The 27049-nt window shown below is 42.0% G+C and overlaps 2 protein-coding genes across 4 annotated transcripts in view; both read left to right on the top strand.

Annotated features, from left to right (window-relative positions):
* csf1rb (colony stimulating factor 1 receptor, b) overlaps nucleotides 1-15354 on the top strand; it is a 29176-nt gene extending 13822 nt beyond the window's left edge. For 2 of the 3 annotated variants that reach the window (XM_079508061.1, XM_079508063.1), the window contains 16 exons: nucleotides 535-650; nucleotides 1262-1370; nucleotides 2969-3150; nucleotides 3602-3717; nucleotides 4281-4407; nucleotides 4822-4926; nucleotides 5189-5299; nucleotides 6187-6349; nucleotides 7181-7245; nucleotides 7615-7712; nucleotides 8730-8852; nucleotides 10464-10575; nucleotides 10734-10833; nucleotides 11430-11556; nucleotides 12765-12894; nucleotides 13968-15354. In XM_079508061.1, coding sequence (XP_079364187.1) covers nucleotides 535-650; nucleotides 1262-1370; nucleotides 2969-3150; nucleotides 3602-3717; nucleotides 4281-4407; nucleotides 4822-4926; nucleotides 5189-5299; nucleotides 6187-6349; nucleotides 7181-7245; nucleotides 7615-7712; nucleotides 8730-8852; nucleotides 10464-10575; nucleotides 10734-10833; nucleotides 11430-11556; nucleotides 12765-12894; nucleotides 13968-14035 — 1852 coding nt within the window. In that variant the 3' untranslated portion in view covers nucleotides 14036-15354. The remainder of the gene's footprint in view (nucleotides 1-534; nucleotides 651-1261; nucleotides 1371-2968; nucleotides 3151-3601; nucleotides 3718-4280; nucleotides 4408-4821; nucleotides 4927-5188; nucleotides 5300-6186; nucleotides 6350-7180; nucleotides 7246-7614; nucleotides 7713-8729; nucleotides 8853-10463; nucleotides 10576-10733; nucleotides 10834-11429; nucleotides 11557-12764; nucleotides 12895-13967) is intronic. The other variant, XM_079508062.1, reaches the window with a different exon arrangement.
* Nucleotides 15355-16255: 901 nt separating this feature from the next.
* LOC306927994 (ADP-ribosylation factor-like protein 3) lies at nucleotides 16256-27049 on the top strand. Its single transcript, XM_079507913.1, has 7 exons — nucleotides 16256-16415; nucleotides 19080-19174; nucleotides 19877-20017; nucleotides 23786-23902; nucleotides 24101-24151; nucleotides 24560-24745; nucleotides 26178-27049. The coding sequence occupies exons 2-7, from the start codon at nucleotides 19157-19159 to the stop codon at nucleotides 26229-26231; spliced, it is 567 nt and encodes a 188-aa protein (XP_079364039.1). The 5' UTR covers nucleotides 16256-16415; nucleotides 19080-19156; the 3' UTR covers nucleotides 26232-27049.

The raw sequence follows: 27049 nt of genomic DNA, 5'->3' as shown, positions 1-27049 counted from the left end.
TTGACCCTAAGGCGGGCCACCACCAGTCCTTGCGCAACTTGCACAGGGTCTTCAGAGTACAGACCCTGTAGCTTCATAGGTGGTGCGCATCTTGCCTTTCCTGGCTTTGCCCTAGGTTGGTTCCCATATTGTCAGTTTGCTTGTCTCTATTTACGGGTACCTGACGCAGCCAGCCTCATCCTTCTCCCTCAGGCTTTGTCTGTATAACTCGTGGTAGGTCCCCGTAGACATTGCAGCTTTGAGTAGGTTCCTCTGTCACACAACATCGAAAGGATCCTGGTTTTAAAACGAGCACGTCCTCCTGCACACAAAAGGGATATTTTTCTCCCCTGGTGACCAAGGATTCTGGCATAGCTGTCTGGCAAGATATTAGTGAGGGATATTAATTATTTAAAGCTACAAGCTGTCACTTTCATGTTCTACCCAGACCCAACTAGTCTACCATACAGATTAAAATAAATAAATATATAAATGTTTTGTTCTCTATGGATTGGATTGGAAATTTAAAACTGTTGGTGTGTTGTTGTACTGTAGGTATGAGGCGAGGTTGCTGCTAAGGAGAGTGCGACCTGAAGACAGAGGAACCTACACCGTCCAGTACTCCACCCCATCCTACAACAACTCATACACCCTCCACCTGAGAGTCTACAGTAAGAAACATCTTCATCGCTGCTCTGCCTCTCCACACATTATAATTATTATTATTACAGATAATAATAATAATATAAATTAATAATATTACAGTTATTACAGTTGTAGATCAGCTCAGCAGAGTCAATATCATGGTCATCATCATCACTGAATGAAATAACCACGTGGTCATCAAATTAAATATCAGCTCTAACATGTGTGGATACTTCGAAACTCCCATGGCCAGCGGTCATTATCACCTCAATAGAACCTCTTACAGTACGTTTTAACAGCGGGAGACCTTAGAGACCAACGGCGAGCGTCGCTTGAATTTCATTGGCTATCGCCCACTATCGCCGGGCGACGTCGCCCAAAAGATGAATTATTTTTATCTTTTCGGCCAACGTTCCTCCGCCCACTTTTCGACCATCGCCCGTTCGCCTGCTATCGCCTCTATCGCCAGTAGTTGCCGGGTCCCATTGAAATGAAATAATGCACTTCCGGAAAATTCGTCTGGCTGTCGCCCGCTTTTAAAACGTAGTGTTAGCCAATCACATTCGCATTAGAATTCCTCTCAGCCAATCACAACATAACGTCAGAACTAACTGTGGTATAAATGTAATTATTCCAGAGCCTCCCAGTGCCGAAGTCACTCACAGGAATGGCAGCGTGACGTGCCGCAGCTCTGGATATCCCTTACCCACAATCCTCTGGTACATCTGCCCCGGGGACACTAAAACGTATGTCCAATCACCATTTATTTAATTTCATTTCATTTCATTTCATTTCATTTCATTTCATTACGTACGTATGTCGTACGTAGGTATGTATGTAGTAATAAAAAGTCCACGGTCACGGTGCTGCAGATGACAAGGTTCAAACATTGCAGGCATCAATATACGCTACATGCACTTGGAAAGAAGCGGTCTGGACATGATATCCAAAGAACGTCTCCACTTTTACTTTACTTTATTTGTTTATTTGGACAGGACAATGCATATTAATGGACGTCACATGGACGTAAATACACCGGATATAGCACAGTTGCTAATTTTCATCCGCAGTCCTCACAAGAAACACAAAACGGAAAACAGACAGGCAAACAGTGGAATAAATTTACATAACATTACATAGGGAACACAGCATAAAAAAAGAAATACACCTAAAATAATCATGAATGGTTGCAGCTTTGGTTTTCAAGCAACCATTTTTTCAGATTAAATTTAAAAGATGGAAATGTAGCACAATCCCTTATACGCAGAGGAAGGCCATTCCATGCTACACAACCCTGTACTGAGAGGACATTTTGGCCGAATGTTGTTTGCCGGTGCGGCACTTCGCAGTCTCCTCGAGTGGTTGCTCTGGTACTGATTCCCCTATCAGGCTTCCGTTTAATGAATTCACTTAGGGGGGGGGCACAGACCATGTAGGGTCTTGTATATGACCCCAACCTGAACATTTTAAAGTTATCAAAGCTAAAAAGAATTGACCCTTCGGAGGATGTTACAATGATGATATGAGTGGGGCTTCCTGTCAAACACTTTGAGCGCACTCTTGTAGAGCTGTTCTATGGGTTTGAGAAGTAGTCACACCTGTGCAGGACCAGTTTGTGAAACAGTATTCAATGTGTGATACAGTGAAGATACGATCTGGCCGCTCCAACTGTCAGAAAGGGTCTAATTTGTTTAAAATTTTGAAGGTTGAATTTAATCGTATGAGTGACCACTAAAAAACACTTTCTGTGGATACAGTGACCTTCAAAAGAGAATTACATAGAAATAATTTTGTGTTGTCTTACTGTAACAACAAAGTTAAAAGTAATCTTAGTCTGGGCCATGGCTCAGTGGTCCAGGCACCTTGGCTGGTAATCCAGTCTGGCAGTGTGCCGCGGGTTCGACTCCCGATCCCGACGGCCTTTACTGCATGTCTTCCCCCCCATCTCTCTCCCCATTTCCTGTCAGCCTACTGTCTGTCCCTCCATACAAAATATAAAATAAAGGCGAAAGCCACAAAAAAAAAAAACATTTAAAAAAAAAAGAAGTAATCTTAGTTTATCTACGCTATACGGTAATGTTATCAGCCGCAATGTTTTAATACTTTGAAACTAAAACACAGACCCATCCATCACCAAGAAAGAAAGTTTCTAAGTCTAAGGTCACCATAGTCACTATTACATTTATTTACATACTGTATGTATTCTTTACTACAGAGACAGTAGCCTGTAGCCTATACATACATAATATACATATGTATACATATTATGTATGTACATATTATGTGAAGTGAATTATATACTTAACTCATCACTCAACACCAACACCTATTTTCCAAATAACAGGTGTGGCGATAACTCCACCTATCGGCATCCAGCCACTAATCTGACCAATGAGACAGAGGATGAGATACAGACCCAACTTGTTCTGCCGGTGACTAACGAGGACGTCACAGTAGAGTGTGTGGCCTTCAGCCATGTGAATACGTCTCGACGTCACGTCTTCGTTGGTCGGACCCATCACATACGTATGTATCACAGAAATGCACAGACGTATACATTTTATTTAGAGCCCAGACGATATATCGGACGACAGTATCAGCCGTAATTGTTTTGACGATATCGGCATCGGAAATTATGCTATTATGTTTTGCGATGCAAGGTGTTGTGAGCTTGTAGATCTGTTATTTTTTAAAGGGCCTAATTGGTCACATAACATTTCATATAGGATGTGTGCTTATTTTTACTCATTTGTTTGTAAGTCAAATGTTATGAAGTACAAACTTTAATCAAATCAAATCAAAGTTTTAAAAAAAAAATAAGATTGGCATCATACCCCAAAAATCTGCCATTGGTCGGGCTATAGTTTTATTGAAATGTTTGTAAAATAATATCAACAGTGTTGTTGTGGTTGTATATAGATGTCCTTTCAGCATACAGTACCAACAGTAATATTGTTGATGTTGTGGTGGTATATAGATTTTTCAGCCACCACACAAGCTGATGGAAATGTCTCGCAAACTGTGATTGGAGTGTCCAGCATGGCCGCTGTCCTATTCCTTCTACTGTTGGTTGCTGTTTATAAGTACACACAGGTATGTTGCTCTGCTTTTAGTCTGTAGTTGATGTCTTTTTATCTGCAACAAGCCAGCTAGTATACGCCACTCTGTCGGTTGAGGTTGGGCCAATAATTCAAAGTACTGCCACAATACAAAACCATTGGAACTGGCTTTGTCGGGCGTCTATGCGAACACTGGGACGGAATCCGGGCCTGGAGGGAGATGTGTATCACTGCATGTATTCCTACGGGCTGGGGTGGCACCCGTCAGCATGGACTAGGGAGTGTTGGGTGGGAGGAGTAAGAAGAAGACCCCACGTCCTTCTGGTGGGGACCCCCGGTCAGGGCTGAGTCAGTACGGAGGAGTAAGACGAAGACCCCACGTCCTCCTGGTGGGGACCCCCGGTCAGGGCTGAGTCAGTACGATGCAACAGCAGTGCAACACAGAAATGTGTGTGGGGAGGGATCAATCGGCATAATAACTAAATTGGGCGTAAAAAATAATTGGCTACTGTGAAACTGTATAAATAAACAACAGGATTACATAGACAGACATATACATCTATCTCTCTCTCTCTCTCTCTCTCTCTCTCCTTGCAGAAACCCAGGTATGAGGTCCGTTGGAAGATCATTGAGAGTAGCCAGGGTAACAACTACAGCTTCATTGACCCCACCCAGCTGCCCTACAACCAGAAGTGGGAGTTCCCACGAGACAGGCTACGTTTGGGTAGGTGGGGAAATATACTGTATATTCTGGTGTTTCAACTGTCCAATAAAATGTATAGCGAAATATTTTATGGACACAACATTTATTTTTCACCATATTTTCTCTTGATTATTCTTGTCGTACTTTCTTTATTTTTTTCAGTATGTTTCCTTGCTTTTGAATAGAGCTCCTAACATATTAAGTATTAGTGAAGTATTTCTGAGGTCCAAAATATATGTTTTCAAATACATTTTGGCCAATTGTTGTATATTCTGAAACGTCAGACCAAAAGCTTTTGTAGTATACAGTATGATGGTCTACCCATCAACATCTACACCAGTGGTTCTCAAAGTGTGGTGTGTGTATGTGTGTGCGTGCGTGTGTGTGTGCGTGCGTGCGTGCATGCGTGTGTGGGCGTGCATGTGTGTGCGCCAGGTGCTGTGCTGGGTGCGGGAGCGTTCGGTAAGGTGGTGGAGGCCACCGCTTACGGTCTGGGAAAAGAAGACAACACCGTCCGTGTGGCTGTCAAGATGCTCAAACGTCAGTCCCACCCACACCTCTTATTCACATCCACCCATACCCATTACTTTGAAGTTAGCTGATATTTTGGCATTTCAGTGTATATCTCAGCATGGGATATAACTTCCTTGTTAGACTCCCGATTCTATTTATGATTCCTTATCCCCCTGATATTCTTTGTGTGTGTGTGTGTGTGTGTGTGTGTGTGTGTGTGTGTGTGTGTGTGTGTGTGTGTGTGTGTGTGTGTGTGTGTGTGCGTGTGCGTGTGCGTGTGCGCGTGCAGCCAGTGCCCATTCAGAAGAGCGGGAGGCCCTGATGTCGGAACTGAAGATTCTGAGCCATCTTGGTAACCATGACTACATTGTCAACCTGCTGGGTGCCTGCACCCTAGGAGGTAGGAAGACATTTTGGACTTTGGACCGATCGTATACAGCAGTGGTTCCCAAACTTTTTAGCTGAAGACCCAAAAGAGAAATGACGTTTGCCCGGGGACCCAAACCAGTCATAATAGCAGATCTACAAGTTCAAACTCAAGCGGCCCATGAAAATTGGTCCACGACCCAAACATGGGTCCCGACCCTCTGTTTGGGAAACAGTGGTATACAGCGCCGAAGTTTGACGTAATTTATGCATCCTACCTGGGTCACTGAATTAATATCACGTCAAATAAGAACAGTGTTCCAGAAATAAACAAATGATCACGGCGGTTTGACTCATATGGATGAGTCAAACTGGCGGCGAGAAAAGAATGATAACTTATGAAACTCATTCTGCATAATGAGTACCTTTGGTCTGAAGTATATTTGGATGCCAATACTTTTGCACTTTTACACACGTGCATTTTGGACACGGGACTTTCACATGTTGTAACAGAGTATTTCTACATTGTAGTATTGATACTTTTATTTCATTTTCTTATTTAAAAATGTGAGTTGTTTTCCCACCAGTGAACATCAGGTTACCTGTATGTATCCCGATAGGTCCCATGCTGATGATAACAGAGTACTGTATGTATCCCGATAGGTCCCATGCTGATGATAACAGAGTACTGTATGTATCCCGATAGGTCCCATGCTGATGATAACAGAGTACTGTATGTATCCCGATAGGTCCCATGCTGATGATAACAGAGTACTGTATGTATCCCGATAGGTCCCATGCTGATGATAACAGAGTACTGTATGTATCCCGATAGGTCCCATGCTGATGATAACAGAGTACTGTATGTATCCCGATAGGTCCCATGCTGATGATAACAGAGTACTGTATGTATCCCGATAGGTCCCATGCTGATGATAACAGAGTACTGTAGCCACGGCGACCTCCTCAACTTCCTGAGGGGACGAGCCAAAGTGTTCCTGGACGCCATCTCCAGCGTGTCCGTGTTGGAGGAGGAGCGGGAGTTGTACAAGAACATGGCCGCCACGCAGGCACGAATCAGGACGTACGTTCACATTCATAGTAGACTGGCACAGTTAGCTCTGGCACAATGCAAAAAAAATTGCAAGTTAATAGCCCTGGATTAGAATGTCTAGGATCTTACATATATTTCATGTATTCCAAATACATAGCCATTTGAACTTATAGCACTGCCTGTGCACCCACCCAATAATTAATTCCTAAGAAAAGGAAATGTGTATTTAGTCAAATATCTCCACTTTTCCACGAGCTGCACACGGACGACATTCTCTCCGGCGAGGGGCCCGGAATGAGTTCAGGACTGAACAGATCAAAACTTTAGGACAAATAGCACAAATGTATGGGGCACACAAAATAGGTTGTGTGAGCAATTACCCAACACCAATCGCAACACACCTGTCAATTGTGTGCGCCATAATGTTTGTGCTTCCCAAACATCGACTGTTCCCAAAGGAAGTTTTTATATTTTCAGTCTAGCTTCTCCTCGTGTAAAAGTGGCGATATTTTACATAACATGTGTTTTTTGCCAGAACTTTCACATGGATATGAAACTAGAGGACAATATCTGACTCAAAGTCTTGGGAATTAATTACTGGGTGAGTATACACGCAGCGCTACAAGTTAAATTAATTACTGGGTGAGTATACACGCAGTGCTACAAGTGTACATGCTGACGTGGTCAGCATGTACAGTAGCAACCTATGGTATCAACCTATCATAAATGATTTTTCAACTCGTCCTCACCCTGTCATCATTATTATTATTTTTTACCACCAACCACTTTTCATATTAGACTCTGTGAAGACCTGTTCACAGTTCTACTTTGAGATTCAAGCATTTTCTGTGTGTATTGCAGGGACAGTGGTATCTCTTGCGGTTCAGAGGTATTTCAGGAGATGCTCCCAATGACACAAGCCCAAGGTGCGCACGCACGCACGCACGCACGCACGCACGCACGCACGCATGCACGCACGCACGCACGCACACACACACACACACACACACACACACACACACACACACACACACATTCACACAGGGCGACTTACAAACCAAGACCCTATAGTATTAGTCTATATACTATCTATCTAGACAACTGTTGGTACTCGCTACAGCCCCACAGTAGCTCCACTATAGATGCTTTGCTTGTGGGCACATCCAAACTGTGAATTTCTCTCATACACATATCATTTATTGTGTGAAGAACATTATTCAAACACAGTTGCATATGAAACGTGCAATTCAAATAAACGTTAGTGTTGATGATTGTTATTTCATGTTGCTCTCCAGCAGACAATCAGTCAGACAGCTGGTCTCTGGACATGGATGACCTGATACTGTTCTCCTACCAAGTGGCCCAGGGAATGGAGTTCCTGGCCTCCAGAAACGTAAGAGAAATGCACGCAGTGCACTGAACACACAGACACACATACAGTACAAACACGTACAGTATGGTAGGCCTATAGGTTTCTTGTACTGTACACATGCATACACCTATGCACACACACATGTTCTTCTAATATTGATACTGACCTCCAGGTGATTTAATGTACAACTTTATCAACAAGGCAACATGCCGCCAGGCGCCAGGCCAGCACAAGTTTGTTTTGGGCGTTTTCACCAAGCTGTCGACATGTATGTATACCAGGGGTGCCCACACATTTATGACGTGAGATCTACTTTCAAAATGACCAGCTCAACAAGATCTACCCACTGAAAAAATAAGTGTACCATTGCTGAAAATAGTTTAAATATATAATGTACCTGGGGGGGCTTTGGAATAGGGAGAAATTATGACAGGCAGTTTCTGCTGTCAAAATATGTCCCCCCCGTATTTAACTTCAACGCCCAATGCATTCTCAATGGCAATAGCACAAACTTTGGCATGCTACTAGTCCTACATACTTACACCTAGAAACCTCATTCAAACCTATTTAGGTTCATCTTTGAAATGTTTCATAGTTTTAGAAATATATAGTGCAAGGACACTTCGACACCAACTCTGGGGGAGCCCGGGTTCGAACTGGCAACCTTGCAGTTACCATCCAGCCACTCTACCCCCTGAGTCACCACCGCCCTGTTTTGGTTTGGTTTTACTATAGTTTATGACAGAATGGAGAGAGGAAGCTAAATTCATTGACAAAGTACATTTGGAATTTGTCACCCATCCTACACACCCTATACTGTTTACATATTTATGTATGAGAACTTGCACTTTGTGCTGCTTAGAACAAACAAACAAACAAACACACACACACAGACACACACACACAGACACACACACACACACACACACACACACACGCACGCACGCACGCACGTACGCACGCACGCACGCACGCACGCACGCAATCTTAAAGTAATTGTACAGCACTAGCACTCACTCAATCTCCCACTGTGCCCAGTGTATTCACAGAGATGTTGCAGCGAGGAACGTTTTGCTGACAGATCACCGCGTGGCTAAAATCTGTGACTTCGGACTGGCAAGAGACATCATGAATGACGACAACTATATTGTTAAAGGAAATGTGAGTTAAGCTTAAAGAGACACTATTGAACATGTTCATGACAACTAGCATATTTTACCTTGTATAAACCAGTAAGACCAGGGACGTACTGGGCCCATAATTCAGCCCGGGAAGTGGAGTTGCGGAGGCCCTCTAGGCGCACGGCCTTTGGCCGCGCGCCTAGAGGTCGCTCTTCCACCTGGTCCAGTCCAGGCCCAGACCGGCCTGGACTGGACCGGCCGGCCGTTTGGGAGTTGTCTCGAATTTCCCAATGGCCAGCACGTCTCTGAGTAAGACGTCTGAGGTCGCGTGCACGCATCCGCCTCGTTTGACAGCAAACTGCTGGGCGAGCGCTGGTGCTTTGGCATGGGGGTCAGATCAACGTGGAATGAATTCTGTACTGGTGGATGGTCCAGTTTTCAGGTACTTTTACTGTACTGGAGTACTTCTACTCCACTACATGCAGAGACATATATTGTACTGTTACTCCACTACAATTATTTGAACTTTAGTTACTACACTTCAGCCCTAACTTAGGCTATATTATTATTTTTATTATTATTATTATTATTATATTATTATTATTATTATTATTATTATTATTATTATTATTATTATTATTATTATTATATATTTATTTATTCTCTTTTTTTTTCTTTTCTTTTTTTTTTACATTTTAGACATAATGATAACTTGTGAAACCGGAGTACTTTTACTTTAGGTACTTGAAGTATACTATATATATATATATATATATGTTGCAGAATATGTTGCAGAATTGATGCTTTTACTTAAGTAAAAATATTCATTTTTCCACCACTGTCCATCTATACACAACTCAATAGACTATCTATACACGACTCAATAGACTATCTATACACAACTCAATAGACTATCTATACACGACTCAATAGACTATCTATACACAACTCAATAGACTATCTATACACAACTCAATAGACTATCTATACACAACTCAATAGACTATCTATACACGACTCAATAGACTATCTATACACAACTCAATAGACTATCTATACACAACTCAATAGTCTATCTATACACAACTCAATAGACTATCTATACACGACTCAATAGACTATCTATACACGACTCAATAGACTATCTATACACAACTCAATAGACTATCTATACACAACTCAATAGACTATCTATACACAACTCAATAGACTATCTATACACAACTCAATAGACTATCTATACACGACTCAATAGACTATCTATACACAACTCAATAGACTATCTATACACGACTCAATAGACTATCTATACACAACTATACACGACTCAATAGACTATCTATACACGACTCAATAGACTATCTATACACAACTCAATAGACTATCTATACACGACTCAATAGACTATCTATACACAACTATACACGACTCAATAGACTATCTATACACGACTCAATAGACTATCTATACACAACTCAATATACTATCTATACACAACTCAATAGACTATCTATACACAACTCAATAGACTATTTTATTTATTTTTTAATATATATATATATATATATATATTTGGGGATTTTTTTTTAATTAAAATTTGAAGTTTTTCAGAAAACGTTGGTCTAAACATTTGCATTTATTTTAAATATAGGCTCGTCTGCCAGTGAAATGGATGGCTCCAGAAAGTATCTTTGAGTGTGTGTACACAGTGCAGAGTGATGTTTGGTCCTATGGTATTCTGCTGTGGGAGATCTTTTCACTGGGTAGGACACAGCTTTCCTTTAATTTAAATATATGTTGTAGTTTGAACTACCGTATGCCCTTTACTTGCTGACTTCACTTAATCTTTAATGTAATGAATGAAATACTATACACTCGCTGACCTTTCCTTTCTGACTACTCTCTGTCCATAATACTGTAGGTAAAAGCCCCTATCCAAATATCGCTGTGGATGCCAATTTCTACAAGATGATTAAAGATGGCCGCCACATGTCTCGGCCAGACTTTGCCCCCCCAGAGCTGTAAGTAATACAAATAGAGAACAAACTGGTTCTGGAACTGGAATGCAGGAATTCCAAGAAGCATCTCCCCTCATCTACATAATGTCTTTTCCACCCTGTTGTTTTCGTCGGCTAAAACCAAGACGAAAAATGTTCGTCGACTGCCTTTTTCCACTGACGAAAACTAAATGGAAACTAAATGAAAACTAAGCTATGATGACTAAATATATTGACAATTTCGTCAACAAATAAAAACTAAACTAAAATGTTAGGAAGGGACTAGTGGACAAGAGATCCAGTAAAAGCTCACAACTCACAACGTGTCGCGTTGTGGGCTTGTAGATCGGCTATTTTCAGCAAGTGTAAAATCAGCCATTACGACGGCATCCATGCCTCGACTAAATCAACTGTAGATTTAGTCGACTAAAATCTTATATTTACTCGACTAAAACTAGACTAACACTAAAACATTCCAGGTGACTAAAATGTAACTAAAACTAAATGAAAGCTATTCAAGAGATTATGACTAAAACTAAATTTGCTGCCAAAATCAACACTGTTTCCACCCCACCCCACCCTGTCCCTTCCTCTGATGTCATCACTCCCGCCATCCCCAGCTATCAAATAATGACTCACTGTTGGAGTCTGGAGCCCACCGAGCGGCCGACCTTCAGCGCTATTGGACAACTCATAACGAGGCTCCTGCTGATGACCAATGATGTCCCGGCAAGTCACAGTGACCAGGTCAGGTAGTTTCACTGGACAGAGTGTATGTGTGTGGATGAAAGAAAGAAACAAAGAAACAAAGAGACAGACAGACAAAAACAGTGAAGTAAAGTTTTTTTTTTGAGTGGTGCAACCACTCCAAGGAACAGCAATGTCTGTCCTAACCTATGTTACTATGTTACTACCGTATGTTACTATGTTACTATGTTACTATGTTTAGAGTACCAGTAGGGGCAAAAGTGGCGCTGTTGTGCCAGAAACAGAGAGAGAGAGATAGTGCTGCACTGTTGCCTGCTAATGAGGGGCAGGGGAGAGGGGAGAGGGGAGTTGCACAGTTCACACGGGTGTGATTTCTTTTACTGGAGTACTTCCAATTGTCAATACTTTTACTTCTCAGATCCAAATATTGTACTTGTTCTCCACTACAATTATTTGAAAACTTTAGTTACTAGTTACTTTGCAGATTTTGATTATTATTACAAAACATATACTTCGGGTATTTTCAAAATATTTCCATACATTTTGAAAACGTACTTGCCAACACTTACGATGCCAACACCTTTGTACTATAAGTAAATTTAGAATTCCGGACTTTTACTTGTAAAAGTATTTCCCTTGTGGTATTCATTTTACCTAAGTAAAAAATGTGAGTACTTGGATAGGCCCATGTTCTTTAATTCATCATTAATGTATCGATCAATCAATCTTTTTTTTTTCCTTACATTTTTTATCCTAGGATTTTTGTAACCCTTTTTTTTCACCCATTGCCAATTGTCTAGTGTAATCCTGGGCGCTACACTTCCTCTGTCAACCTGGGGAGAGCAAAGTACTGACCTCATGCTTCCTTCCATGCATGAGGAGGAGTCCTAGCTGCTTCTTTTCACCTGACAGGGGGGAGTTTCCCCGGTTGGACGTAGCGCGTGGAAGGAACACGTTATTCCAACCAGTTCCTTTCCCCTCCATCAGGCGCCCCGGCTGGCCAGGGGAAGCCGTTTAGAAACCAGGATTACTGCATTTTTTTTCTGAGGGTACCTACTGTACCCTAGGCCTAGGGCACACAGGGAGAACATGCAAACTCCACACAGAAAGGCCCTTTTGCCAATCCCACCTCGGGTAATCTGGTTAATAGTAGCTGGTTAGTACTTGGATGGGAAACCGTCAGGGAAAACCAGGTGCTGTAAGCTATCGATAGATCGTTCTGACACTCTTTCCTCTCTTTATTTTAGCCAAACTACTGGTACATGCATGAAGGTGTGGCCACCAGCAGAGAGGGATGGGAGGTGGATGAGGAGTGCAGAGAAGCAGGAGGTGAGGAACTGAAGAAGGAGGATGAAGCGAAGGAAGTTGTCCAGCAAGGTGAACTTGGCATTTTGCACGTAGATGCACTGTTTACTGTAGGTACATACTACTATATGTGGAAAAAAAGCTTGTATCCCTTCACCCTTTTGGGTGGGGTCTTTCATGATCCATTCCTCAAAGATGTAGGCCCCGTTTACACAGGCACAGTGTCCATAGAAAACTGAAAATAAAGTATCATTTGCTGGGGTCCCTTTAGACGAGAATTGTGAAAAGAGCTTCCAGAGTGTAAATCTTTGAAAACGCTGTCTCTTCCCATCTCCATGTCAAAGGGCAAAACAGTGAATCCGCAAAGCTTGTGACATCATTCTTTTTTTTAAAAGGTACACGCCTCTTCCGGCCCTGGGGCAAATCTAGGTCTCTGTTGAAGGCAATATTTTCCTAAGATTCCTTGCGAAGCATAGCAGAAGCGCTTCCACGTGCGTAACGGAAGGGGATGTCCGGTAGGCCAATCAGAGGCAATGTAAACATTTGTTTTCTCATGCCAATAAATCTCCCCTGGAATGAATGGATAAGTCCCGTAAAAGACGCGCTGTGATTGGCATGTAGTCACTTGAGTGGCAGTGAGAGACGTAGAGGAGTCGCATGAGTGACGTCACTTGGGCAGCGACACAGCGTGCCTTCAGCACTTCTACTTGACTTCCTGCCTTCAATGGAGACACGTCGATCCAATGAACTGCAGCGGCCAATGAGGCTTTCTTTTTTTTTTTAATATCTATGCTTGTACATGCATGCCTGGCATGGTGCCTGGTCTATTTTGCAGTCCGTCACCGCCACCTGGCATGCACATTACTTTGTCGAATTCTTTGGAGCCCGTTTCCGTCTAAAAGTGGCTTTATTGTAGCAGCGCTTGCTCACGTGCCAATCAGGGAGAGGGTCAACTCAACTGCCAACTAAAATATCCCTATTGTTCCCTGTTATCAAAGTTATTTCTTTAAAAAGAGCTTGGTTAATAAACAGCAGTCTACTGTCTATATGGCTTTATCATTGTTTTCCTGTGCCTCTTTTATGTCTTGAGAGTATGACCTGTAGTAGCCATCTGACTCCTATTTTGTTTCTTTTTTTTCCTCTAGAAGCCAGAGAGGAAGAGCCACTAATGATGACAACTAAGAATGTCACCAACGTTTACCAGCACTGCTGATGGCCAAGGGCAGAATCAAACTATAACGGATCCTTTTTTATATTCAACTGTTGTTTGGCTAATGTTAAATGATTTGAAATAGTTGGCTTATACAGGGGAGAAGGGCCCTATTTTGAGACAATGGCGCACTGGTGTGAAGCGCAGTCAAGTGAGTGGCGATGATCTTTTGGTATTTTCCGGACCAGAGAAGGGTTGGAGGTAGGTAGGGTAACCTACCCCAAAACAGGACCCTATAAGTGTCAGTTTCAGACAATTGAAGCATTCATTTCAAAATAAATGATGTCACATGGAATTACACATACTGTAATGTATGTATTGTGTGTGTGTGTGTGTGTGTGTGTGTGTGTGTGTGTGTGTGTGTGTGTGTGTGTGTGTGTGTGTGCGTGTGTGCGTGTGCGTGTGCGTGTGCGTGTGCGCGTGCGTGCGTGCGTGCGTGTGTGTGCGTGTGTGCGAGCGCACAATTATATTGTCAAATCTATTTTTATTTCAAAATCATTGTTTTCCTCAAAAAATATATATTTTTCTCTAATTTGTTTTAAATTTTGTATTTTGTATTATCAAAATGTTTTATGCTATTTTGTATAAGCTTGAAGTTTTTGACACATGTCCAAGTGCTGTGCCAGACAGACGGTAGTGCGGAATCTCCTTCGTGTTTGAGTAAATGGTCACACTCCCCTCCTACTACGAGTAGGAGATAAAGTAAAGTTTTAGACCGCGACAGAGGGGCGCCGCCTCAAGCGAACTTGAGCCACGAGAGACCCCAATGATGCGTGTTGACTGTTGAACGTTGCGAAGTTCGCTTAGCCGACTCAGCCCTGTTGGAGGCCTGACCCGATATGGACAGAATAGTAAATCATTGTCGCGAGGGGGACGTGACCATTCATTTTCTCAAACCCGAAGGAGATACCGCAGTCACGTCCCAGATGCCTTTCTTCTAGGAAGTGTTTTGGGAAATTGGGAGGACTGTTGGTTTGCTTTTTTTTGTATGTTTTTTTTTTTTGTGGCTTTCGCCTTTATTTTATATAATGAGGAGACAGACCGTAGGCTGACAGGAAATGGGGAGAGAGATGGGGGGAAAGACATACAGTAAAGGCCGTCGGGATCGGGAGTCGAACCCGCGGCACACTGCCAGACTGGATTACCAGCCAAGGTGCCTGGACCGCTGAGCCATGGCCCAGGCCAGGACTGTTGGTTTGCTTTAAACCTTGTTGTCTCCGTATTACTGTTGATTCAGTAGTACATGTATTCTTTTGTATCAGAAAAAAAATCAAACATTTGTTCAGAACTGTTCTTTGTTTTGATGTGAACATTAAATTGCATTTGACCAAAGCCAAGTCAAGTCAGTCGGCTTTATTTATATAGCATTTAAAAAACATAACAGGAAAGCAGGTCAAAAACTTGACTAACCCTTAACTCACCCCTAACCATAACCTTAACCCTCCCCTATGCCTAACCGTAACCTCCTCCCAGCCATAACCCTAACCGTAACCATCCCAAGTCCTTATGTCTAACCTTCCGTGCATCCGTCCATCAGACCATCCACCACTTTGGTGGATTGGTGTAATGAGTACCTTCATAATGACATCACCGTCCTAAAAATAATCAACTTTAAGTTGCATTTGAAGGTTCAACAGTGATTTCTATCTCTCTCCAGCTCTTCTCTATCTATCCATATATCTAGCTCTCCTCTCTATTAACCAATAATTCCTGGATTCCCTCCAGCTCTCTGCCTGCCAGAGAGACTGAAGGAGAGCCTGACTAGATGGAGAGGGATATTGATCGAATACTTCATTAGCCATGAATGTAAACAGCACTTAATTGGTACAGTAAGACCTTAAGGCTAAAACACAAACACAAAAAAGGTCCTGACACTTGTTTCTATAAATGTACACAATATTATGTCATCAACAAGTACAAGAACACTACAGTACGGGAAAAGGAGACACTCTATGAATTCCTTAGCTTCTCCAGCAGGGGGTTCTCTGCACGCACGCGCACACACACACGCACACACACACACGCTCACGCACACTTCTCTGAAATGCATAAGAGAATTACGTGGATAATCTACCCAACACCTGTTGTGTGTGTGTGTGTGTGTGTGTGTGTATGTGTGTGTGTGTGTGTGTGTGCATGAACTCACACGTACGCCTGAGCATTTGCCTATACATATGGGAGTAGATGCATGTATGTGTGTGTGTGTGTGTGTGTGTGTTACATGTCTGCTTGTGTGTAAGTGCAGAGGCCTGGTATTTCTAGCCCTCTAATCTGTCCCTCCTCCCTCCCCTCCCTTCTGCTAGCTGCTCCTTCAAGTTTTTTTCCCCCGTTACATTCAGAACCGCCTTGTTGTGGATTTTTGGGGATCCCGCCCAAGAACCAGGTGAGTTCTAATGCTTTATAGGTTTTGAACCCTGTACTTGTTGATCTAGTGGTTATGTGGCTGTACTGTGCATTGTTATTTTTTGAAGGTGTTTATTTTTATTTTTAATAAGGAACAAAATATTATTATGTATTATGAGTTTCAGCTCTATACTTTGATAGTAATGATTGCTTTTTGATTGATTGAATACGTTATTGAACATAAATGCAAACAGCCATGTTTGCAATTTGCATCATCATACACTTGGTCTAAAAGAATAACACAAAGAAGTCTTCTGTAGAATGAGAGCCTCAGTAACAAAGGTATCCATCTCTTCAGCTCTTTTATAAACAGATATTTTCAGGCGGGTCACCATGCAATTCCATCCAATCAGGAAAGATAACCTATTCATCATCTTAAATTCTACATTGCTCCAATAAGTGTTACTACACTGTAGTAATTATTGTAGCCTATACAAGTGTTACTAAACTGTAGTAATTATTGTAGCCTATACATGGTATCTGGAAAAATGGACAACATTACACTGATAGTATAACACTGAGGATGATGATGATTTCCAACTGATGGCTTACTGTACGTTATACAGTACATTATGCACACCTGACCAGCCCAGGCTCAGAGGGCCAGGTCAGATGTGCATAATGTACTGTATAACGTACAGTACATTATGATCAGCCCAGGCTCAGAGGGCCAGGTCAGATGTGCATAATGTACTGTATAACGTACAGTACATTATGATCAGCCCAGGCTCAGAGGGCCAGGTCAGATGGTAGCTCATTATTTAGACTTCTCTCTGTCTTTTATATTGTAACCCTATTGTAACTAGTGGTACTACTCATTCTGTACTACTTCTTCTCTACCGGTCTGTTACCTCAGGCTCAGGCTCAGGTTTATTTGTCATATGTAAATACAGAGTATAAATACAATGAGATTATTTATTTGTCATGTTTATTTCGAATATGCCAATAAAACAGAAACAATTCCTTGTATTTCGCATCACAAGGAAAAGCAAATTAAAATAAATAGTTAAAATATAGCAAGAAGAAATAAAAGGAAAAAGAAAAAAAAGAAAGAAATCTAAGCATATCCGAAAAGGAGTGAGAAGAAGTAAAAACGTATACACTCCCACCCCTCTATAACTGAAATTACTCGCTGGATTCTGTGCTATCCCATATACTTACACTCATACATCCATATTATACATATCAAAAGTTGTCTATTTTAATTATATAGACATTTAGCTTTGAGCACTCTCAGTCTTATATACACCAGTGTACAGTTAGTACACAGGACAAAGACAGAGTAAAGTGACAAAGTGCAATACAGCTGTTCAGCAGCCTGACTGCCTGGGGGAAGAAACTGTTACTGAGACGGGTGGTAGGAGATTTGATGCTCTGGTAGCGTTTTTTGGAAGGGAGTAGGTCAGGAACAGGGTATTTGCGGGATGGCTGGTGCCTTTAATGATGTTGTGGGCTTTTTTCGTACAGCGAGTGGTGTAGATGTTATGGAGACTATAGGTAATGCTGTGCCGATGAGTTTAGCTGCTGTTTTAACGGTCCTCTGCAGCCCGTGGCAATCCTGAGCAGTCATGTTACCGTACCACACTGTGATACAGCCAGTTAAGACGCTTTCAATTATACAGCGATAAAAGTTCACAAGTCCCTTGGTACCAAAAATGTTAAGGCGCCTCAGAAAGTACAGTCTGTATGTTTGTTTAAAGAGGTAAACAGTTCTATCTGTATGTTGTTGGTATCAGGCAGAAACCTGGCATCTCCATATCAAGCCCTGCCCTGGTCCAGATCGAGGCCAGAGCACAAAACTAGTTTCTGGCCTTAACATCCAAACAGAAAAGTCCTATCTGATTGGATCAAACGACGTTAAACTCACTATGCCACTCGATTTGCCACTCTGCTCTTACCGGTACCCTCTATTCTCCAGGGTGGGAAGCCTCTCAGGACCCCTGCACCTTCTCTATACCTTTTGGGCAGAAAATAATATAAAATATTTTATTTTGGCAGGGCGTTAGAGAGAACTTACTAACACCCTGGACCAGGGCTACTCCATATCTAAACTTTTTATGTTTTTTCTTTTTTTTTGTAAATTAATGCACAACTTTATCATACACCAGTGTTGCATAAAATGTGTGAAAATTGCCGATCTACAAGTCCACAACGCGTCACATCACAGCGCGTTCGCAGTATTGTGAGCTGGTAGATCTGATATTTTTGCCATATATCTTTCTTTATGTATAAGTGAAAGATATCGGTTTTATAAAAATTAAAAGTATTATTAACAAGAGCTTGTGACTAAATAATAACTACATTAGATCCAATTGTTTCTTTTTCATTTCCTGAAATGTAACGGATATGCCCATATATGGAGATCCCTGATGTCATCAGTATGTGCCCATATATGGGCATGCCCCCGTTCGTGCCCATATATGAAGCTCAGCTGACTGTTTTGTTCGCCTGATGCCATGACGATACATTGAAGTTAGACAACACACTCCATATTTGGGCGCAGCTTCCATTGGGAACACCTTACAGTATATGGTTATGTCCGAGTCATGGGGGTGGCGACGCAGACCGACTGGTCCTCCATTATGCCCATTTTGATGTAATAAGGATGAGGTATACACCTGACATTGTGTGTTATGTCTAACAGGAAGCTTGGGAGTCCTAGAATGATCCCCTGGTCCACACGTTTCCCATCAGCTCCCTGAACGTCAGCCAACACTCAATATGGGCGAAGTAAAAAAGGTATACTACCGTCCGTACCTCACCTATATACAGTATCTGGTGAAACAAGGTGGATCATGTTAGGAAATGCCTCTTATTCACCTTCTGTTCTGACTTTGTGTACGGTGGTTGCCTCTGAATTCATACTAGTTCATACTGTGTTTTTTTATTTTTTATTTTTTTAATGTACAGTATTCACATTTGTTGTAGGGGACAAAATACATGTTCAAATCATGCATACAGGCCACAATGTTCCACTCGACTTGTATTCTACTCTTTCACTATACAAACCTTTTTTTACCAGTCAAAGAGATGATATGATTACAAAAATCAGACCCGTCTGAACTGAGTGGTGCTGTACTGTACTCGTACTGGTACTGTACTGTATACTGGTACTGTACTGTATACTGGTACTGTACTGTATGCGTACTGTACTGATACTGGTACTCAGTGTTGGAACTAACGCCATTACATTAAGTTACTTTACATAAAGAAACTACTTTTTGCTGTAACTTGTAACGTAACTCTTTACAAGTTTAAAAACCTTCAACAGTCTGGCTAATGCATAGAAGAATTAAAACAAAAATATCCTCCTACGTGTTGCGGCAGATTCTATAATTACTGACCAAACCTGCTGTGAGTTTTGGGGATTTTAGTAGAATTACTGTTGTACTAAAAGCAGTGGCCACAGCAGCATGTTGTTGATTCACGATTTATTTTCAGGGTTTATTCTCAGTGGTCCAGAGACTAGGTGGGAAGGGTGCAGAGCTACGGATAGTCCTGCTGGGATTGGACAACGCTGGAAAGACCACCCTGCTGAAGCAACTGGCCTCAGAGGATGTCAGTACCATCACACCCACACAGGTAACCTTAATAACTGTATGCAGGTGCTACACAGCTAACCTCAACATCACACATATCGCTGCTGTAATATGCCATAATATGGTGTTTCCATGCCATATATATATTGTCATACTTACCATGAGTAAGAATCAGCCACACTACATCTACACAGGTGTTACTGTCAACACTACAAAGGTGTCCCACCTGACCTCATTCACAGGCTTTAAGTCACGAGGGTCAAAAGCCATACCACAGTGACACAATAATGAACTGTTATTGTATCCCCATGTCACCACGTCTAGTACGATTCAAGGATTTAAACCTCTTGAGCCTTAGCATCCCTATAATTGGGTCAGGGTGAACACAAAATAGCAGATCTTAAAGCTCATAACATGGGGCAACGCAACACTTGGTAAGCTATTTTCAATGAAACATTTGGTGTAGAAGAAAACAAGAGACGAGCTGTAGATTATGGAGAGATGTAAAGTATGGAGAGTTTAATTATAGCACATTGGTTGGGTATTCAAAAATAGTAGATATACAAGCTCACAGCTCGTCACTTTGTGCCACACTGCGAACTTATGTAGATCTGAACATTTGTGCAAATATTTGACTACCAGTATACATATTTTAAAGCGAACATTTTAACTCAAATCTTTGCTTCTGGGGGTCCCTGGAACAAAACATCTTCAGATGGGGGTCGGCAGCGAAAACAGTTAGGATTTAGAAGACATTTGTAGAATCTGCCTCAGGTCTTAATGGATTAAGTAGTTAAGAATGCAGGCTTAAGGCCTTTTTAGACCGGGAGCGATTGACAGACCTAGTCATTCATTTTCAATGAGAGGCGTGAGTATATTTTGGATGCGCAGAGAAGTTGAGGGGCGATTACGCAGGGACATTTTCACAGGTACGGTCCTGTGAAATTGTCGTGCGCGTGCTTGTTTCGTGGACATGCCCGCGGGCGACTACACCTGGATTGTGGTGAGCTTTTTTTTCACGCTACGTCTCCCACGCCTCTCATTAGCAGACCTGGAGGCAGGAGCAAACCTGTCGTTGATCCAGGCGACAACATCAGCTTCACTCGCTCTCCGTCTGAAAGGACCTTTACTCTTCTACACATTAACCTACCCTGCCAAGATAGATATTAGATCACAGATCCACATTTGATAGGATTTCTGATGTTACATAATGATTTAGTCCAGAATTATAGCTGTTCCATGTTGGCCTTCCATCTTGGATCCACATTGTGGACTTTTAGGGGCTCCTATAGACCCACTTCAGTAAGACATCAACAGGTGGGTAAAGGCAGAAACTGCTACAGGCTTAGAATAGGAACTGGGCTATTACCATAATCCTCAGGATCAGAGATTAACCCTATGGGGAGGGGAGTTTAACTGGAGTGGAGAGGGGGGGGATTAAGGGGAACGGAAGAGGAAAAGAAACGTACATCATTTAATAACACAGAGATAAGAAATGAAAACAAGAAACTATAAGCACCATAAAATATAAAAGCAGGTAACGGAAACAAAAAAAGCACACGTCGTACCCATAATCCCAGTAAACAAAGCCCTCTATAGGGGAGTGTTACAAAATGTTAACCAGCTCATACATATATGTATGTACTGCCCAAATAAATAGTTTATGTTCTTTCTTTTTCCTTTATTTATTCAGAGAAGCCCATTGAGAACAAGCTCTCTTTTTCAAGGATGCCATAATCATCACAGCATATAAAACACAATTATATAATGATGAAAAAAATATCCATTTGAGCCACAGTACGATGTCACAAATGCAAATAGATGTGGTATTACATGAAACTGGTCCAGTCACTATGTAGTATGGGGCGACTGTGGCTCAAGAGGTAGAGCAGGTCGTCCAATGATCCATGGGTCGGCGGTTCGAATCCCGGCTCCTCCTGTCTACATGTCGAAGTGTCCTTGGGCAAGACACTGAACCCCAAATTGCTCCCGATGTGCTGGTTGGTACCTTGCATGGCTTCCGCCGCAATCGGTGTATGAATGTGTGTGTGAATGGGTGAATGTAATGCACAATCTATGTAAAGCGCCTTGGATAAAGGCGCTATATTAAAAAAATGCACCATTATGGCCTCAAAAAGCACCCTAAATGTGTCTATTGAGATCAATCGAACCAGTTTCAGAAGGTCCTGAAGTATGTTCCATTTGTGTGGAGCATAATTAACAAGGGCAGTCTTTCCTTATTTTGTTACTTGTTCATATTTTGTTACTTGTTCATACGTGGATTGGAATATCTAATGTGTCACTGAACGCGTTGAATGTCCAGTGACTTGTGCATCTAAATAGCAGATCTACAAGCTCGTAGCGCACCACCGAGTGGCGCGCTACGAGCTTGTAGGTCTGCTATTTTTGAAAAATCGTGAAAATATTTATTTCAGAAAACTGGAGGATTTAGAAGGATTTTTTTAAATTTTGAGGTCAGGCCTAAATGGGTCAAATGATAAGGGACAATATCGGTGGCACCCAACTGTACAAAGGAAGCTTACCACAAGTGCCTTATAAATAAATAAAATACAATGTTGCTCTCTACGAACTGCGAGAGATGGCCAACCCACGTTTTCATATAGAATACAATGATGGGCGAGATAGCCAGTGAATCATGCATGTACAGCATATTACCATGCTCAAAGACAGACATTACATTGAACAATAGTCTTTCTACTGGCAAGAGAAATAAATACTTGTTTCTGTAGAGCAAACTAATCTGTTTTGCTTCTAATGTTTTGGTTCGGTGCTCCACATGGACCTTAAAGGGCCACTTCACCCCTTTTGCAACCAGAGCTTATTTTAATGATGTTTAGGATACAATACTTTCCTGGGGTTTTTATCTTGTAATGTGTTTTTTTTAAATATATATTTCATTTAAACAGTCAAAACCTGTCATGAAAATGTGGTCTCACTTCCTTCCTGGACTAGTACAAAGTCACAACTCAAGCTTAAAGGACCACTTCACCACTTTTTCAACCTATCTTCCTCACTAATAGAAACCGTCTTCCAGTGACATCATCATTAGGCAGATTTTTTTTTAAACAAGATTTTTTTACAAAAATGTTTAGATTTTCATTATTGTGAGAACGATGGCTTCCATTTTCACATTGCAACTTTTCAGGACTAGAAAGCCTGCAGTTCCTATTAGCTTGTATTCCCCATCGATGATGTCACTGGAAGACGGTTTCTGAACTGCCCACAGCCCTCCTAAGAGACACAGACCGAGTAGAAAAAATTTGCGCCATTTTTTCATGATTATTAGTGAGGACCTATTATATGAAGATAGGTTGAAAAGTGGTGAAGTGGTCCTTTAAGGTTAATTAGAGCCAATTGAAACTTATTGAAGGCAGCCTGAAAAGTTGCAGTGGTCAATTCAAGAGTTGGGCCAATAATACTATACTATAACTGTATACAAATGGACATCACAGTGCAGTTAAAATAACAAAATGTCAACCAATTTAGCTGATAAGCCGAACTGTGGCACTTTCTATTTTGGGCATCCACATATCTGCTTTCACATACACTAACTGATATGTACCGTATCTTCATTGGTCTTTCCCTCTGTTCTCGCTCTATCCTCTCCCTTCTCACGGAATACTACAAAACAATTAACCTCGAAACGATGGAGCTTACCTGTGATGTGACAAATAAAACTGATTCTGATTCATTCTAAAGGCAGTTTATCAAATTCCCTAAAGGGAGCCTATAAACAACCACCCAGAATGTGTTATTATATGGCTGACTTTGTGCGTGCTGTTCCTGTTAGGGTTTCAACATAAAGAGCATCACATGTCATGGCATGAAGCTGAACGTCTGGGACATCGGAGGGCAGAGGAATATCAGAGCCTTCTGGAACAAATACTTGGATAAAACAGATCTGCTGGTGGGTGGTGTTTTACGTCACATATTGGTCTTGCTGTAGTGTCAACATTATTTGTTTTCTACAGGATTACGAAAATTTGTCACATCTTTCAATCAGACAAAAGTCTGCAAAACATGTGAATTTGCTCTTAAAATAAATGCAAGTATCATCTGCTTCAGCTTGTGCATTTAGCTATTGTGCCCTGTGTGCCTTTTTCAGATTTATGTAATTGACAGTGCTGATAAGAAGAGGTTTGAAGAAACTGGAGTTGTAAGTCTGTCTGTCTGTCTGTCTGTCTGTCTGTCTGTCTGTCTGTCTGTCTGTCTGTCTGTCTGTCTGTCTGTCTGTCTGTCTGTCTGTCTGTCTGTCAGTCTGTCAGTCTGTCTGTCTGTGTATCGATATGTCTATGTCTTTCTGTATTTCTGTGGGTTTGTTTGTCTGTCGGTCTGGCTGGATGTTTAGTCACCTAGTTGTCCGAGTTGACAACCCGCCACTTTTATGTCATCTGAGATCTCAGGCTGTATCTCTCTCTCTCTCTCTCTCTCTCTCTCTCTCTCTCTCTCTCTCTCTCTCTTCAGGCACCTTTCAGACTCACTCACTCACTCACTCACTCACTCACTCACTCACTCACTCACTCACTCACTCACTCACATCCATTCTATGCTTTCTCCTTGCCAGGAGCTTGCAGAGCTGATTGAGGATGAACACCTGAAGGGGGTCCCGGTTCTGATCTACGCCAACAAGCAGGACCTGGCCACGGCGTCCCCAGCCAGTGACATCGCTGAGGGACTCAACCTCCACACCTACCGGGACCGCATATGGCAGATCCAGGCCTGCTCTGCTGTCACTGCGGAGGGAGTCCAGGTATGGCGGAGGAGGTAGAGCTAGGTTTTTTCAAGCTTAAGTCCCAGCATTCCCACTTCAAAACATCGAAGTACACAACGACAGAGGTGCTCTTATGGGCGATGGAGCAGAGATCACCAGGCCAGTATGATGCCAGTTACAGTAATTAGAAGGTAGGTGGCCTCCTCTACTAGGCTGCCTGTGAGTATAAATAGTGAAGGGATTGTAGCGAAGGAAGTCAATAAATAGCGCTGCGTTCAGACCTTAATCAGGTGTTATGTCAAATCCAGACCTCTTGACCCTGCTGCCACTGACAGCGTTCTTCCACCACTATTGCAGCCTGAAAGTACCTGAGCTTTTCTTGGCATAGAGGACGCCAGCTCCTTATTGCCCTATTGGTTCACCAACCTATAGGGCCTATGTGCCCGCCTACACTCCTCCCCGCCCGCCTCCTCCTCCCCTCCCCGGTACAACACACAACACAGCGGAGAACACTGACTTCACCAAATTTGGAGCGATGTCCCTCTGCACTGTTATTGGTTAGGGAAATGCAAGATTCACTCCCATCCTATGCCACATTTCCTGGATCGTTTTTGTTTTTGCGGCTTCCGCCTTTATTTTATATTTTTTATAGAGGGACAGACAGTAGGCTGACAGGAAATGGGGAGAGAGATGGGGGAGTGACATGCAATAAAGGCCGTCGGGATCGGGATTCGAACCCGCGGCACACTACCAGACTGGATTACCAGCCAAGGTGCCTGGACCGCTGAGCCACGGCCCAGGCCAATTTCCTGAGTCGTTTGCCCAGGCTTTTTTTTTTATCCCTACCACTATTGTTACCAAAGGTGGGTTAATTATTATAGGGCAGTTACTGTCACCACATGCAATTAATTTAAAATGGATGACAGTTTCTTTAGAACAGGACTAGGCCAACAGGACTATAAAGTGAGTTGAACCACCATACCAGACCTACTGTACTGTAAACATTGAAGAGCCCTCTAGTGGTTAGTAGCTGACTAGCTGACTAGCCTCAGAGACCGCATAGCATTTTGTTTTCAAAAGCTGAGTCGGCCCTGTACTTGCTCCCCCTCAACCAGTAATGGAAGAAGTACTCACATTTTTGAGGGGCCCTAGCCCCTCCTATGTCCAGCTCCTATGTCTTAACACAAACATTGAATGCCATTGACAATGAATGGCCAGCTTTGAGTGTTTGTGTACACAAACATTGAAGACAAAGGTGAAAATATACCTAACAATTGTAGTACAGTACTTGAGTAAATGTACTTACCGGTAGTTACTTCCCAACTGGAAAACCAGAGGCAAATATAGATGATCTACAGGCTCAGAGTCACAGCACATTAAATCAGCTGTTTTCAGTGAATCTTCACCCCAGAATAGGGATGCTAGGGTTCAAGCGGTTAAAGCATGTGCTCTGTGCTCCTTTTCCTTTCAGGACGGCATGAACTGGATCTGTAACAACGTCTTGAAGGACAAAGAAGACAAGTGAAACCGAAGACCATCTGCCTCCATCAGATTGAGCTCCACTCTGCTGTGTCTGTCTGATTGTTTTATCCTAATTTATATGAGGATAGTCACCAGTGGGGAGGTTCAAGTCATGTCCTATTTATTTACACACAAAACAAGTGCTTTGACAGAGCAGCAAAGGCAACATACAGTTACACTAATTAAAAACTAAAGGACTGGTTGCACATTATGAGAAATGTGAATGTTTCTGAAACAAAAACCATGGACGACGCATTAGCAAGACTGGTGATATGCATAGAAACTAATAACGATTGATTGATTGATTGATTGATTGATTGGTCTGTCTTGTTATCACAGCTTCTTTTTTCAGTTATGTATCTCGATCACATTTTGTCCTTACTGGTTTTATAAGTTCGTGATTTGGAATATATTGTTCGTTCATAAGGAATATTTGTGATGAGGAGAGTCTGTACAAATCCACAGCATTGTTGTGTAGGTGTCTATTTTGATCTGTTTGTAGAAGCCAGAAAGCCAGGCTCCTTAATTTTAATACTCTTCTTGGTACCCAGGGCAGACTTTGGTTATGTGGCAATGTGTTTTCTGTGTTGTGTATATTTGTATAGGTCTTATAGTTATGGATATAAACTGAATTACATATCTGAATCAATGTTACTTTGATCTTTGCCTCTGTTTTATGTGTGGTCTATTGTCATACTTTGACTGAGGTGATGGAATTATACAGTATTTTGTCACTGGCTAAGCTTCTCTGAAGTAAGCAGCTCTTCTTTTTGTTTTCATCATTTTCTCTTCTATAGAGAATAAACAAACTGCAGCCATGTC

This window comes from Electrona antarctica, assembly GCF_951216825.1.
Source record: "Electrona antarctica genome assembly, chromosome: 8".
NCBI lineage: Eukaryota > Metazoa > Chordata > Actinopteri > Myctophiformes > Myctophidae > Electrona > Electrona antarctica.
The sequence above is the reverse complement of the archived record's forward strand: the minus strand, read 5'-3'. Positions and strand labels throughout refer to the sequence as shown.

Bases quoted from the DNA above. Each gene is read 5' to 3' on its own strand.
- LOC306927994 (XM_079507913.1), top strand. The intron at 20,018-23,785 runs GTAACCTTAATA...TGTTCCTGTTAG, and splicing joins GTACCATCACACCCACACAG to GGTTTCAACATAAAGAGCAT. The intron at 24,746-26,177 runs GTATGGCGGAGG...TTTTCCTTTCAG, and splicing joins TCACTGCGGAGGGAGTCCAG to GACGGCATGAACTGGATCTG.